The sequence below is a fragment of the Ascaphus truei genome, chromosome 19 (assembly GCF_040206685.1).
Source record: "Ascaphus truei isolate aAscTru1 chromosome 19, aAscTru1.hap1, whole genome shotgun sequence".
Lineage (NCBI taxonomy): Eukaryota > Metazoa > Chordata > Amphibia > Anura > Ascaphidae > Ascaphus > Ascaphus truei.
In genome coordinates, this window is record NC_134501.1 from 7,815,548 (window position 1) to 7,831,661 (window position 16,114).

Below are 16,114 nucleotides of genomic sequence, written 5' to 3' on the forward strand. Positions count from 1 at the left end.
AGGGGGAAAGAGAGGGGGAAAGAGCGGGGGAGGAGAGGAAAGAAGGAGAGGAAAGAAAGAGGGGGGGAAGAGAGGGGGAAAGAGGGGGGGGAAGAGAGGGGGAAAGAGAGGGGGAAAGAGGGGGGGGAAGAGAGGGGGGAAAGACGGTGAGGAGAGGGGGGAAAGAAGAGGAGGGAAAGAAGAGGGAAAAGGGGGGAAAGAGGAGGGGGGAAAGAGGAGGGGGGAAAGAGGAGGGGGGAAAGAGGAAGGGGGAAAGAGGAAGGGGGAAAGAGGAGGGGGGAAAGAGGAGAGGGGAAAGAAGAGAGGGGTAAGAAGAGAGGGGAAAGAAGAGAGGGGAAAGAAGAGAGGGGAAAGAAGAGAGGGGAAAGAAGAGAGGAGGGGGGAAACCCACCAACCAAAACCTTCCAGATAGAAGAGAAGCACTGTTGTGTGAGAGGCCTCCAGTCCAATAGAGGGCGCAGGAGAGCAGAGGTAGTACAGTCTGGCAGCATGCTGGATAGGAAGCTGTGTAAGGCGGAAGTAGTTGTTCACTTCCTGGTGTGGAGCCCACGTGGGTTGTGTTAGGCTGCTGGTATTCGTAGTTAAACTGCCAGGAAGCTTCTGTGCAGCCGAGACACATACAGGGGGTCAGGAAGGCAAGGAGGAGATAAGACAGTCAGCAGGCATGGGGAAGAAGGGGAAAAAAGAGAAGAAGGTGAAAGGAGCAGAGAAAACAGCGGCCAAGATGGAAAAGAAAGTGTCTAAGAGGTCTAAAAAGGAGGAGGTGAGAGGAGTGATGGAGGGAGAGGAGTGATGGAGGAGGAGTGGTGGGAGTGGAGGTGGGAGAGGAGGGGAGTGATGGAGGAGGTGGGAGTAGAGGGGAGTGATGGAGGAGGTGGGAGTAGAGGGGAGTGATGGAGGAGGTGGGAGAGGAGTGGTGAAGGAGGGGAGTGATGGAGGAAGTGATGATGGAGGAGGAGGTGGGAGAGGGGTGATGATGGAGGAGGAGGTGGGAGAGGGGTGATGATGGAGGAGGAGGTGGGAGCGGGGTGATGATGGAGGAGGAGGTGGGAGAGGGGTGATGATGGAGGAGGAGGTGGGAGAGGGGTGATGATGGAGGAGGAGGTGGGAGAGGGGTGATGATGGAGGAGGAGGTGGGAGAGGGGTGATGATGGAGGAGGAGGTGGGAGAGGGGTGATGATGGAGGAGGAGGTGGAGAGGGGTGATGGTGGAGGAGGTGGTGATGGGAGAGGAGTGATGGTGAAGGAGGTGGTGATGGGAGAGGAGTGATGGTGAAGGAGGTGGTGATGGCAGAGGAGTGATGGTGAAGGAGGTGGTGATGGGAGAGGAGTGATGGTGAAGGAGGTGGTGATGGGAGAGGAGTGATGGTGAAGGAGGTGGTGATGGGAGAGGAGTGATGGTGAAGGAGGTGGTGATGGGAGAGGAGTGATGGTGAAGGAGGTGGTGATGGGAGAGGAGTGATGGTGAAGGAGGTGGTGATGGGAGAGGAGTGATGGTGAAGGAGGTGGTGATGGGAGAGGAGTGATGGTGAAGGAGGTGGTGATGGGAGAGGAGTGATGGTGAAGGAGGTGGTGATGGTGAAGGAGGTGGTGATGGGAGAGGAGTGATGGTGAAGGAGGTGGTGATGGGAGAGGAGTGATGGTGAAGGAGGTGGTGATGGGAGAGGAGTGATGGTGAAGGAGGTGGTGATGGGAGAGGAGTGATGGTGAAGGAGGTGGTGATGGGAGAGGAGTGATGGTGAAGGAGGTGGTGATGGGAGAGGAGTGATGGTGAAGGAGGTGGTGATGGGAGAGGAGTGATGGTGAAGGAGGTGGTGATGGGAGAGGAGTGATGGTGAAGGAGGTGGTGATGGGAGAGGAGTGATGGTGAAGGAGGTGGTGATGGGAGAGGAGTGATGGTGAAGGAGGTGGTGATGGGAGAGGAGTGATGGTGAAGGAGGTGGTGATGGGAGAGGAGTGATGGTGAAGGAGGTGGTGATGGGAGAGGAGTGATGGTGAAGGAGGTGGTGATGGGAGAGGAGTGATGGTGAAGGAGGTGGTGATGGGAGAGGAGTGGTGGTGAAGGAGGTGGTGATGGGAGAGGAGTGGTGAAGGAGGAGGTGGGAGAGGAGTGGTGAAGGAGGAGGTGGGAGAGGAGTGGTGATGGGAGAGGAGTGGTGAAGGAGGAGGTGGGAGAGGAGTGGTGAAGGAGGTGGTGGAGGGCAGAAGAGCGGTTGTGGACTGGGGTGATTTGCAGTTAATGTGCAGTGCACTTGGTACAGATCATATGTTTGTTTTTACAGACGCTCTGCTTTATCTTTGTTACAGGAGGACCTGGAAACTTTAATAGCCGAATTCCAGTCACTGGACGCTAAAAAAACGCAGTTCATCGAGACGGCCTGCTCTCCACCCTCTGCAAGGCAAGAGAATTAGTGACCCTCCCTGTGACTAAGATAGATAGATATATATATATCTCAAATGGGGCAGCCGGCACTCCCAATATCATAAACAGTTTGCGGTGCATGTCCTATACCAATAGTAAGAGAAAAGTAATCCACTCCAGCAGGAGCAGACACAAGACAGCACTCAAAGGTATGTAAGAAAACTTGTATTCAAAAATAAACATAGCACAAACATGACCAACGTTTCGGTCATCGTGGGACCTTCCTCACCACTCTGAGGAAGGTCCCACGATGACCGAAACGTTGGTCATGTTTGTGCTATGTTTGTTTTTGAATACAAGTTTTCTTACTTACCTTTGAGTGCTGTCTTGTGTCTGCTCCTGCTGGAGTGGATTACCTCTCCTATCTAACTATCTATCTATCATCTCCTAATAATGTTCGTTTGGCTGACTGGGGTTCTGAACCTGTCCTGTTAACACTTGACTTGCTGGATTTCTCTTGCAACCTCTCTTCCGGTTTTCACCTATTCCAAGTTACACAACAAATGTTTGGAATGCTTAAAGCTGCAGTTCAAGCAATATCCTACGTGTTTTTGTATATATATATATATATATATTATTATATATTATTATATATTATTTTAAATGCCTTCGGGGAAGCGCGGAGCTTCTAACAGCCGCACCCCCCTGGAAAATATCACGCCTCCCATTTTGAGCACCCCTGATATAAAGAACCCCCGTGAATCGATCTTCGGTGATCGATCACAGGAGAACGGATCGATCTGCAGTTTAGCGAATCACTTGTCCGTGTGCAGATGGTTTTGATGCTTGAACTGCAGCTTTAAATAAAGATGCTAATTGCAAAGCTTCCAACACAAAATGAATCTAGGAGTATAACCTAATCTATGTGCAGGTGCAGAAAGGAATTCTGTGCTTTCTTGAAAGTAATATGACACTGCTCGGCCTATAAGGAGATTGCAAGATTTATAGAGACTTCACATTCAAAGTAGATGAAGCTTGATGTATGTTTTCTAAATGTGTAGCTATATTTTTACGTGTGTGTGTGTGTGTGTGTGTGTGTGTGTGTGTGTGTTATAAAATTACACAATATAAAACATAGGGAAAAGATTTGAGACTATCTCCGATTTAAATTCTACATATGCTCATTTTCATATTTTTACTTTGCATTGGTTGACAAGCTGGTGGGTTTTTAGGGTATGAGGTTATATTAGGGTGTTTTCGTGCCGAGTCGGATGTCCGAGAGCAGCGTGACTTCCTGCTCATGGTGTGCACTCAAAGTGCATGAACAGAAGATGCCCAATGTATAGCAGGTCCCTCCACCGGCTGCAAAGTTCCACATCGATTCTCTCCCTTCTGTATCTAATAGGTGATTTATCTGTCAGCTACAGAAAGGACGGCCTCACTACAGATAGTGACTGCGAGGAGCTGACAAATAGGATTATATTGGGATCACCCACTTCGAAAGTAGTTCCACCAGACCAGTTCTGCCCCTTTTTTTTTTTTTTTTTGTCATATGCCTTTATTGTGATGGGAAAGACCTACTAATCTGTCCTGTGTCCGCTCACCTGTAGGTTAAACGCCTCCCTGACCCCACACCCAGACAAGGACGAGCTGATTCTATTTGGAGGTGAATATTTCAATGGCCAAAAAGTAAAGTATATCCTTTAGTTACTCCTTTATTATTTTTTGGTTGTTGTAATAAATAAGAAGGAAATAAATGGGCATATACACACACACACACACCTACCTTCAACCTTTGGTAGTAAAAAAAAATATATATATATTTATATCTCCCAACTTGCAGCTGATCGCTGGGGAATCTTATCACGGGTATGACTGCAGAGAACTTTTTCTTCAAAGGGTTAAATTATACACGGTGTCTTCAGATGACACTGGCGTTTCCCAAAACCCAGCAGACGCTGCAGGAAATGGGTTCCCCGTAATCCTGTAGCTGTTTGTTAGATGCCTAATCATTTCCTTTATCTGAGCCCTCATTAATTTCTGCGTTGCCACCAAAATGACCGTTTGCTTTAACATCCCCCACTATTCTGCATCTCTCTTGCACAAGTCGCTGTTACCGCTCGTCCTGTCTATAACCTCCAATCTCTGCATCCTTTCAGTCTCCCTTTGCATGGCTGCATAAGCCCTGTGTAATACCCAGCTGTGCATGAGATTGTTACTCACACAGAGTATCCGTGCAGCATCTGCGCACACCGCGCACGCTATCGCTGTCGTCCATCACTGACCCATGTAATGCCGTTATATTTACTTCTTCTGTTGCTGTGTGACTTACCTGAATGCTGTTATGTTGCAAACTCCACTCACAAGGGTAGGTAGAGCCCGCTTCCATTGTTGATTTGGACACTTGGGGTTCCCCCCCATCCCAAATATTGGTACCCCCATTTTTTGTGCATCGGCTGTGGTGACCAAAGGCTGCGTTTTTACATTATCGGTAACTTGTTAAGTTCTGACACGGCTTTTTTGCACTAAACACAGTGGGAGTTTCAGACATTCCAGCCTTTCTTCTTTTTATTTATTTATTTTTTAAATGGCTAAAAGAGTCACTGCAAGTAGCACTTTAAATGAAAAATGTTGTTTTTAAATAGATTGCCTTTGAAAACTAATTAACTAAGCTGCCGATCGATTCGTTTTCCTGTGACCGATAAGCAAAGATCCGGCTTCCCAGGGTTAACTAAATGGCTGCCGTTCAGTTTCATCAATCCTTCAGTCCGTGTAACTCAGCAGCTACAATGTATCCTTACATTACGAAGTTAACCTTATCTATTGTTACAGTTTGCAGCTCAAACTGCTGGGAACATTGGCAACAAATGATCACAAACGGGAAAGTGTAGCAAAGCTCTTGCACTGCTGGGTAGGTGGGATAAATCCTGCTATAGAAATCAAAGGATGCTCAATATAATAAAACTCATTAACAACGGCAATATGAGTTGAATGAAAATTCTTCTTTTTTTTTTTTAATAGTAAGTATGATCTAATACTACAGAACTGATTATACACACACACACACACACACACACACACACACACACACACACACACACACACACACACACACACACACACCACATGTAGGATATTGCATGGCTTGCTCCTATAAACTCCAAATTAAATCCATCTTCTTTTTCTCTTGCCTTCCCCCCTCCACCCGCATCTGATGTAACATGAACGTTAGAAGTGTTGCGAGCCATTACCTGCTTGTGTGGATGGGTCTTGAATAAATATTTAATCAGCTCTGTATCTTTCCAGATTGATGCTTGTTGCTGATGCACTATAATCTGCAGCTTATTGTGTGTTCTGGTTGGGTACCATCTCTTCGATTTGGTATTCTGTATCCGCTATGAGCTGTGTAAGACCAATGTAAGCCTGTTGCAACATCACCTGGACTGTAATGGTTCTGCTTGGGCACTGAATACATTTGTTTGGGTGTCAAGTCTTCTCCATTAGTCTTTTATGAGTGAGAAGCGCCGAACATCATTTCTGTGCTTTAGAAAAACTCCTAGTCGCTGAGAATAGGCCCCCCCCCCCCTGAAATCACAAACAAATGCTGTCTTGTAGACCTTGTGGTGCAGGGTGATGGATGGAGTGTACAAATCCAAGCTAATGAACCAGCAAACACAGTTTATTTACAATGCTTTGAAAAACACTGCTAAAAATAATGGTCCCGGACTTTGTGGATGGGTGAACAATGCGCGTTTCTTCTCTCCTGCAGACTTTTCTGTACAATGAGCTGTATATTTATAACATCAAGAAGGCCACCTGGTCCAAACTTGACATCCCGAGCCCACCTGCCCGACGCTGTGCTCACCAGGTAATCCTCGCGGCTCCTGTCAGTCTCTTATTCTGCGCACCGCACATTCATAAAGTGTGGCATGTCTCAGCAGAGATTCGTTTTTTGTATAAATGCTTAATGTACAGTACATTAAAACCGCAATTCAGCCTAACACCCCTTTTTTATTACAGGCACCCCGGTTCCTCATAGTTACTGAGGTTATTTCCTGCTTTCTTCATGGGATTTAAATGGCCGTCCAATCAGAAGCTGCAACCAATGACGTTACAAGTTCCTATTTGGTGGCCATTTTGTTTTCCCATGAAAAGAGATTTAAAACCATTAGCTTCACCAGTAAGTATCTTGGAAACCAGTGGGGTTCTGGAGCGGGGGGGAACGAAACACGGTTCCACTCCAGGGGAACCGCCAGTTCCCATGCAGTGTAAAATAAAAACATATATACATATTAGCGTTATTTATAGTGTATGCCTCATGCTAGAATACTAGTCCAAAGAGCTTGCACTCCTTTATTGTATATTTATTACACGATTAGTAACTGCACAATGTCACACACGGTCCTACTACTTATGTTTCAATGTCGTATTACTGCTTTGTGTTTTTGGGGTCGTGTTCTAGGTGTTTACTGGAGCACATTTTGACGTCTCATTACAATATTCCCCTGACTGCCCCCCCCTCCTCCCCCAAAACGCTCACTGGTGCAAATGAAGCAGAATTAGAGGGACACCCTGATACATTTGTACCCTGTTCCATTTCATGCACAACCCCCCAAATAATTTAATATTCTGTGGGTGGCAGTAATTGGGATCCACTCTGAGTTTCTTCTGTGGACCAATGGATAAGAGCAGAGACGGGACCTGGGACCCTGATCTGACCGCGAGAAGTTGCAAAATGTCCAGAATGCCAAAGTTTGGGCCGTTGACTGCTGGCATTTACCGATAAACGGCACCACTGGAGATGCAACCTCTTATACAGTGTTTAGTAACAGGGTCACATCCTGGAATTTGGCTATAAATCCCGTTTCCTTCCACTGGAATAAAGTTGGGGTTATGCCCGGGCGCAAGTCTACGCTATCTGTTCAATATAAGTATCGATTTAATTTGAGCAGGAGACTGATGGTAACTGATACTTTTATGTAGTGCCCACACGAGCTGTTCCTCCTCTTAACGCCTCGATTATATGAAGCTGGGATCAATTTATCACACCCATGGGCAGTTACATAGATTAAAACCCATCTTCTCCCCCTCCGCCTCTCTGTTTGGGAGCCTGTCTTACTCATTGATTGAGAGGGGCGGGGGTAATAAATTACCATTGCGCTACGTTCAGTTGCCGCTATAAGTGCTGCGCTTAAAATATTTATCGTAATTGCTGCAAGTTAAGTATGATATCTCTACACGCTCGGCCGTAAGGCTTTATGTGCAAGCTGGATTCGAGTAAAATGTTGTATATCAACTATTTTCCGGAAGCTGTATTAAACTCGCGGACATCAGTGTTTATAGAACATTCCAGCCTAGGCAAACGTTGGCGCTATACCAGGGGAGGCCAACGCCAGTCTTCAACAGGCCAGGTATTGGTGATATCCCTGCTTCAGCACAGCTAGCTCAATTGGTGGCTCAGTCTTAAGGACTGCACCAGCTGTGCTGAAGCAGGGATATCATTAAAGCCTGAACTATTGGTGGTCCTTAAGGACAGGAGTTTGCCACCCCTGGCATAGGATGATTTTCCATGTGGTTATGACTATGCAATGGGGGCAAGTATCGCCTGCGATGAGAACATGAGCGTCGGCGAGCGGGAGGTCTGAGCGCGACGGAGATTGGATGCCCCGGGAGCACTAGGGATTAGGAAGGGTATTTATCTTCACTGTGCGCTCATATTTAATATGCCATCGTCCCTTGGGCTGTGCCGCCCGAAACGTTGGTCCACTGGAGCTAAATGTCATATTTTTTTGTGTGAAATCCGACTTATAGCAGGTGTGGCCAATACCAGTCCTCAAGGCCCCCCCCCCCCCTCCCCCAACAGGCCAGGTTTTCAGGCTATCCCTGCTTCAGCACAGGTAGCTCAATCAGTGGCATGTCGTCGTATTTTTACTCAAATAAAAAGAATAGCGAAGAATACAAAGAACATTAATCCAGTGATTCTTCAAATGTTAACCTCCCCGAGAGCAAATCATGGCAAAAATAAAGCTACTGGCCCATATTTACTAAACGGTGTTATTCCACCTGGCCCGTTCATGTCAATGGGCTGCAATGTGCCTCCTTGCACACACCAATCCCTGCGTATAGAATGTGTCAGCACACGTGTCCATTAAACCACACATGGAACTGCCCTGGGGTATTAAACCACACGTGGAACTGCCCTGGGGTATTAAACCACACGTGGAACTGTCCTGGGGTATTAAACCACACGTGGAACTGCCCTGGGGTATTAAACCACACGTGGAACTGCTCTGGGGTATTAAAACCACACGTGGAACTGCTCTGGGGTATTAAACCACACGTGGAACTGCTCTGGGGTACTCCAACTGCAAAGAAATTAACTTTTAGCCAGTCCCTTGTACCACAAAGCAACGCAGAAGGGACTTATAGCCAGAGGAAGCTGCCCTTATCCCATCTACTGATGGAAATGGAATCCGTCCTCCGTCTGCAGGGTAACGCACACCAGAAGGTGCCTCAGGTTACAGGAGCTTGGACCTCCCAGCAAAGGGTAACAAGCCACGGCCAGCAGGAGCCTGTGACCCCTACACACACTGACACACAGATTGGAACCTGGCCTATTACAAAAGCCCTATATGGAAGTGCACGCACACCGCTGATAGGTGCTGGAGGGGGGCTCTTATCTGCCGCTGCGCTGTGTCCGGGGAGGTCCAGACATCCCAAAGGAGATCAGCAAAGAAAATGGAAGCAGGCACACGTCTTTCTGAAGATGCAATTTAATGTGCCACCAAAGGGTCCAACGTTTCGGCAAAAATTGCCTTTATCAAGGAGAGGGCCCTCTCCGAAACGTTGGACCCTTTGGTGGCACATTAAATTGCATCTTCAGAAAGACGGTGTGCCTGCTTCCATTCTCTTTGCTATTACAAAAGCCCTCCAGGTGGCGCCCTTGCAACAAACTCCTGTCCACTGGTGGCACTCAGCTGAAGGTCATTGTTGGCTGGATATGGGTTTCGCCCGACCTACACCGTGTGCTGAGCCACTTCAGTGAAAGTAAGCTGCAAGATGTGACCAGCTATATATACAGAGCACAGTATTTCTGTCCCTGGGGGCTGCCGTCTGTTAGCACAATTCTGGCTGAAGGGCCTACATGTGACACAACCCCAAACATTTCAAACCTTATAAAGAGATGTTCTGACACCTTTTTAATTGGATACAAATGTCATAGATGGAATGGTAGTACACAGGCCTTGCACAGCCTCACGGGTCTCTTCTTCATGTGTACTACACATAAACTTTGAGACTGTTTCAGCTTAGAACAGAGACCTCCAAGCCACTATTAAAACGATCAGATGGCTTCTCTACTCCACTAATGGACCCGAATACCACCGTGCCCTTTATGTTTTTGTGTGTGTCATATCCCCATCGGTTTCAGGGAAGGCCGGCAAAGAATTAGGAGGTCCCTCTGTCTCCAAATGGTTTCATGTTGTAAAGTGCAAAATGAAATAGGACATTTTTACTTGATTGGGGGGTACTTATAACAGTGGTCCCCGTTTGCACTACAAGAGACTGATTCAAAATAAAAAAAGATTATAGTTGTCAATAAATTGCAGATTATAATGTAGTGCCTGTGTGTCTGTGTGCCATGTTTTCAGGATATCCCTGCTTCAGCACAGGTGGCTCAATCAGTGCCTCAGTCGAAGACTGCCACCTGTGCTGAAGCAGGGATATCCTGAAAACCTGACGGTGGCCATTCCTGCTCAAATATATGTTAGAAGAGGAACATTGTAGTGTAGCAGATTTGCATTGTTGCTTAACTTGATTGGGACTGGTTTTCCAGTTTTGAGCTAAATAATGCAATAAACATGAAGGGACTGAAAAAACATGATGAATCCGGAGGTTTTTGCCGTAACAAATACCGGGTTTAATGCAGCACTGAGGATTAGGATACACACTGGCAGTGTGTAACACTGAGGATTAGGATACACACTGGCAGTGTGTAGCAGTGAGGATTGGGATACACACCGGCAGTGTGTAGCACTGAGGATTGGGATACACACTGGCAGTGTGTAACACTGAGGATTAGGATACACACTGGCAGTGTGTAGCACTGAGGATTGGGATACACACTGGCAGTGTGTAACACTGAGGATTAGGATACACACTGGCAGTGTGCAGCACTGAGGATTAGGATACACACTGGCAGTGTGTAGCACTGAGGATTGGGATACACACTGGCAGTGTGTAACACTGAGGATTAGGATACACACTGGCAGTGTGCAGCACTGAGGATTAGGATACACACTGGCAGTGTGTAGCACTGAGGATTGGGATACACACTGGCAGTGTGCAGCACTGAGGATTAGGATACACACTGGCAGTGTGTAACACTGAGGATTAGGATACACACTGGCAGTGTGTAACACTGAGGATTGGGATACACACTGGCAGTGTGTAACACTGAGGATTAGGATACACACTGGCAGTGTGTAACACTGAGGATTAGGATACACACTGGCAGTGTGCAGCACTGAGGATTAGGATACACACTGGCAGTGTGTAGCACTGAGGATTGGGATACACACTGGCAGTGTGTAGCACTGAGGATTGGGATACACACTGGCAGTGTGCAGCACTGAGGATTGGGATACACACTGGCAGTGTGTAACACTGAGGATTAGGATACACACTGGCAGTGTGTAACACTGAGGATTAGGATACACACTGGCAGTGTGCAGCACTGAGGATTAGGATACACACTGGCAGTGTGTAGCACTGAGGATTGGGATACACACTGGCAGTGTGTAACACTGAGGATTGGGATACACACTGGCAGTGTGTAACACTGAGGATTGGGATACACACTGGCAGTGTGCAGCACTGAGGATTAGGATACACACTGGCAGTGTGTAGCACTGAGGATTGGGATACACACTGGCAGTGTGTAACACTGAGGATTAGGATACACACTGGCAGTGTGTAACACCTGAGGATTAGGATACACACTGGCAGTGTGTAACACTGAGGATTAGGATACACACTGGCAGTGTGTAACACTGAGGATTAGGATACACACTGGCAGTGTGTAACACTGAGGATTAGGATACACACTGGCAGTGAGGATTGGGATACACACTGGCAGTGTGTAACACTGAGGATTAGGATACACACTGGCAGTGTGTAGCACTGAGGATTAGGATACACACTGGCAGTGTGCAGCACTGAGGATTAGGATACACACTGGCAGTGTGCAGCACTGAGGATTGGGATACACACTGGCAGTGTGCAGCACTGAGGATTGGGATACACACTGGCAGTGTGTAGCACTGAGGATTAGGACACACTGGCAGTGTGCAGCACTGAGGATTAGGATACACACTGGCAGTGTGTAACACTGAGGATTAGGATACACACTGGCAGTGTGTAACACTGAGGATTAGGATACACACTGGCAGTGTGCAGCACTGAGGATTAGGATACACACTGGCAGTGTGCAGCACTGAGGATTAGGATACACACTGGCAGTGTGTAACACTGAGGATTAGGATACACACTGGCAGTGTGTAACACTGAGGATTAGGATACACACTGGCAGTGTGTAACACTGAGGATTAGGATACACACTGGCAGTATGCAGCATTGAGGATTAGGATACACACTGGCAGTGTGTAACACTGAGGATTAGGATACACACTGGCAGTGTGCAGCACTGAGGATTAGGATACACACTGGCAGTGTGCAGCACTGAGGATTAGGATACACACTGGCAGTGTGTAACACTGAGGATTAGGATACACACTGGCAGTGTGTAACACTGGGGATTAGGATACACACTGGCAGTGTGTAACACCTGAGGATTAGGATACACACTGGCAGTGTGTAACACTGAGGATTAGGATACACACTGGCAGTGTGTAACACCTGAGGATTAGGATACACACTGGCAGTGTGTAACACTGAGGATTAGGATACACACTGGCAGTGTGTAACACTGAGGATTAGGATACACACTGGCAGTGTGTAACACTGAGGATTAGGATACACACTGGCAGTGAGGATTGGGATACACACTGGCAGTGTGTAACACTGAGGATTAGGATACACACTGGCAGTGTGTAGCACTGAGGATTAGGATACACACTGGCAGTGTGCAGCACTGAGGATTAGGATACACACTGGCAGTGTGCAGCACTGAGGATTGGGATACACACTGGCAGTGTGCAGCACTGAGGATTGGGATACACACTGGCAGTGTGTAGCACTGAGGATTAGGACACACTGGCAGTGTGCAGCACTGAGGATTAGGATACACACTGGCAGTGTGTAACACTGAGGATTAGGATACACACTGGCAGTGTGTAACACTGAGGATTAGGATACACACTGGCAGTGTGCAGCACTGAGGATTAGGATACACACTGGCAGTGTGCAGCACTGAGGATTAGGATACACACTGGCAGTGTGTAACACTGAGGATTAGGATACACACTGGCAGTGTGTAACACTGAGGATTAGGATACACACTGGCAGTGTGTAACACTGAGGATTAGGATACACACTGGCAGTATGCAGCATTGAGGATTAGGATACACACTGGCAGTGTGTAACACTGAGGATTAGGATACACACTGGCAGTGTGCAGCACTGAGGATTAGGATACACACTGGCAGTGTGCAGCACTGAGGATTAGGATACACACTGGCAGTGTGTAACACTGAGGATTAGGATACACACTGGCAGTGTGTAACACTGGGGATTAGGATACACACTGGCAGTGTGTAACACCTGAGGATTAGGATACACACTGGCAGTGTGTAACACTGAGGATTAGGATACACACTGGCAGTGTGTAACACTGAGGATTAGGATACACACTGGCAGTGTGTAACACTGAGGATTAGGATACACACTGGCAGTGTGCAGCACTGAGGATTAGGATACACACTGGCAGTGTGTAACACTGAGGATTAGGATACACACTGGCAGTGTGCAGCAGTGAGGATTGGGATACACACTGGCAGTGTGTAACACTGAGGATTAGGATACACACTGGCAGTGTGCAGCACTGAGGATTGGGATACACACTGGCAGTGTGCAGCACTGAGGATTGGGATACACACTGGCAGTGTGCAGCACTGAGGATTGGGATACACACTGGCAGTGTGTAGCACTGAGGATTAGGATACACACTGGCAGTGTGCAGCACTGAGGATTAGGATACACACTGGCAGTGTGTAACACTGAGGATTAGGACACACTGGCAGTGTGCAGCACTGAGGATTAGGATACACACTGGCAGTGTGTAACACTGAGGATTAGGATACACACTGGCAGTGTGTAACACTGAGGATTAGGATACACACTGGCAGTGTGCAGCACTGAGGATTAGGATACACACTGGCAGTGTGCAGCACTGAGGATTAGGATACACACTGGCAGTGTGTAACACTGAGGATTAGGATACACACTGGCAGTGTGTAACACTGTGGATTAGGATACACACTGGCAGTGTGCAGCACTGAGGATTAGGATACACACTGGCAGTGTGTAACACTGAGGATTAGGATACACACTGGCAGTGTGTAACACTGAGGATTAGGATACACACTGGCAGTGTGCAGCACTGAGGATTAGGATACACACTGGCAGTGTGCAGCACTGAGGATTAGGATACACACTGGCAGTGTGTAACACTGAGGATTAGGACACACACTGGCAGTGTGCAGAGGTTTCCTCATTGTGGCTTTTCCAAACTGATCGCGTGCGTCTCTGGGCAGAAGGTTTTGCTCTCTTCCTCGATTCTGAAATTGAAAAATATATTTTGTTGTAGGTGCTAAAGCTCCAGCCCTTTCCTGCTGATCCTATTACAGGTATCCCAACCTACAGAAACCAAATCTCATTTTCTCCAGGACCACAGCTATTCGGTCTGCGCTGCACATAATGTGATCTAGCAAAGTGGAAGGGTGCCATGCTGGGGGGACGGAGAATTCGATGGGTGCAATCAGGATTACTGTGTTACTGGAATGACTTTGGGGTTTCCCTGTTCCCGGTTCTGTAGACCGACCTGTATTACTATTTGTTGGTACCAGCAGTACCTCCAAGAGGGCCCCCCACCTTAAAGTACACTTTGCTGGGTTGGCATCCCACCCTTTGCAAGTTGGCGAGAATCACTGTAATGTGGACGTGTAAAGCCTCAGATCCAATGGGAAGACCCTCCTCCCAATTCTTTAAGCAGAAAAGGATTAGGTGCTGTCCTGTGAAGTGGGAACCTGGATCAAGATCCACTACACATCAGTATGACTTTAGTACCAGTACTATAGTAATATTTTTATGTTCTGTTTGGTGCATTTTCCCATGTATTGTGTTATAATTCCCTATATTCCAATTTTTGTGTGTGTGTGTGTGTGTACACATCCACAGCGACTGGGCACACCACCAAACATTGTGTGTGTGTATATGTATATATATGTGTGTGTGTATGTGTATATGTGTGTATGTATGTATGTATGTATGTATGTATATATATATATATATATATATATATATATATATATTCACATATATTCACATATATTCACATCTTAGACAGGTCTGCAACCGCAGCAAGGGATTCTGGGAAATGACATGCAAATGAGCACAATGTGCCACCTTTTGTTTCAAATCCAATGGAGCCATGTGAATGGATATTCCAGGCAAAAGGTGACACATTGTGTGCTCATTTGCATGTCATTTCCCAGAAGTATGTATGTATAATAATTATATATATACTAGCTGAGAGCCCCGGCGTTGCCCGGGATGTTTGTGGTGTGGGGGTGGCATTTGGGTGGGGAGTGGTCCACGCGGCCCATGTGCGGTGGTACTGCTGCTGTGGCTGTACTGATGGTGATTGTATCGGTGTGCTGATTTGGGAGGGTTTGTTGCTGATGTGGGGGTGCCGATGGGGGAGGTGCGAAGGTGCCAATGTGTGGGTGCTGATGGTGTTGATGGGGGCTGGGAATGGTGGGGAGCCGAAAATGCCAGTGTGCTGGGGGGGCATGGGATACCGGTGTGCTGATGTGGTGGTGCTGGGGATAGTGTGTGTGTGTGTGTGTGTGTGTATACGTGTGTGTGTGTGTATATACATGTGTGTGTGTGTGTGTGTATACACACGTGTGTGTGTATACATGTGTGTATACATGTTTGTGTGTGTGTATACATGTTTGTGTATACATTGTGTGTGTGTGTGTGTACATTTGTGTGTATACATGTGTGTGTGTGTGTATACACGTGTGTGTGTGTGTGTGTGTGTGTGTGTGTGTGTATACACGTGTGTGTGTGTGTGTGTGTGTGTATATATGTGTGTGTGTGTGTGTGTGTGTATGTCTACATGTGTGTGTGTATGATTCCATGTGTGTGTGTGTACGTGTCTACGTGTACGTGTGTGTGTCTACGTGCGTGTGTGTGTCTACGTGCGTGTGCGTGTCTACGTGTGTGTGCGTGTCTACGTGTGTGTGTGTGTGTGTGTGTGTGCGCATGTCTATGTGTGTGTGCGTGTCTACGTCACTCCGCCTCAGGCCAATGAGAGATGTGCGGGAGCGGCCCAAGGGACCAATGAGATTTCCCCTAGGGACACCGGACATCCAGACAGGCATACAGTGCTTTCAATTATATAGTATAAGATATATAAAAAAAAAATTTCAATGATAGATATATAGATAAACATACGTGCAAGTCTCGTGTTTAATTGTAACTCTGATGCTGCTCTGTTCTCCAGTACATC

The 16,114-nt window shown here is 47.2% G+C and overlaps 1 protein-coding gene across 1 annotated transcript in view; it reads left to right on the top strand.

The window, feature by feature from the left end:
• Positions 1–514: 514 nt before the first annotated feature.
• KLHDC4 (kelch domain containing 4) overlaps positions 515–16,114 on the top strand; it is a 30,274-nt gene continuing 14,674 nt past the window's right edge. The window contains exons 1-4 of the mRNA XM_075576430.1: positions 515–763; positions 2,307–2,398; positions 3,972–4,050; positions 6,131–6,229. Of these exons, the coding sequence (XP_075432545.1) occupies positions 665–763; positions 2,307–2,398; positions 3,972–4,050; positions 6,131–6,229 (369 nt within the window). The 5' untranslated portion in view covers positions 515–664. The remainder of the gene's footprint in view (positions 764–2,306; positions 2,399–3,971; positions 4,051–6,130; positions 6,230–16,114) is intronic.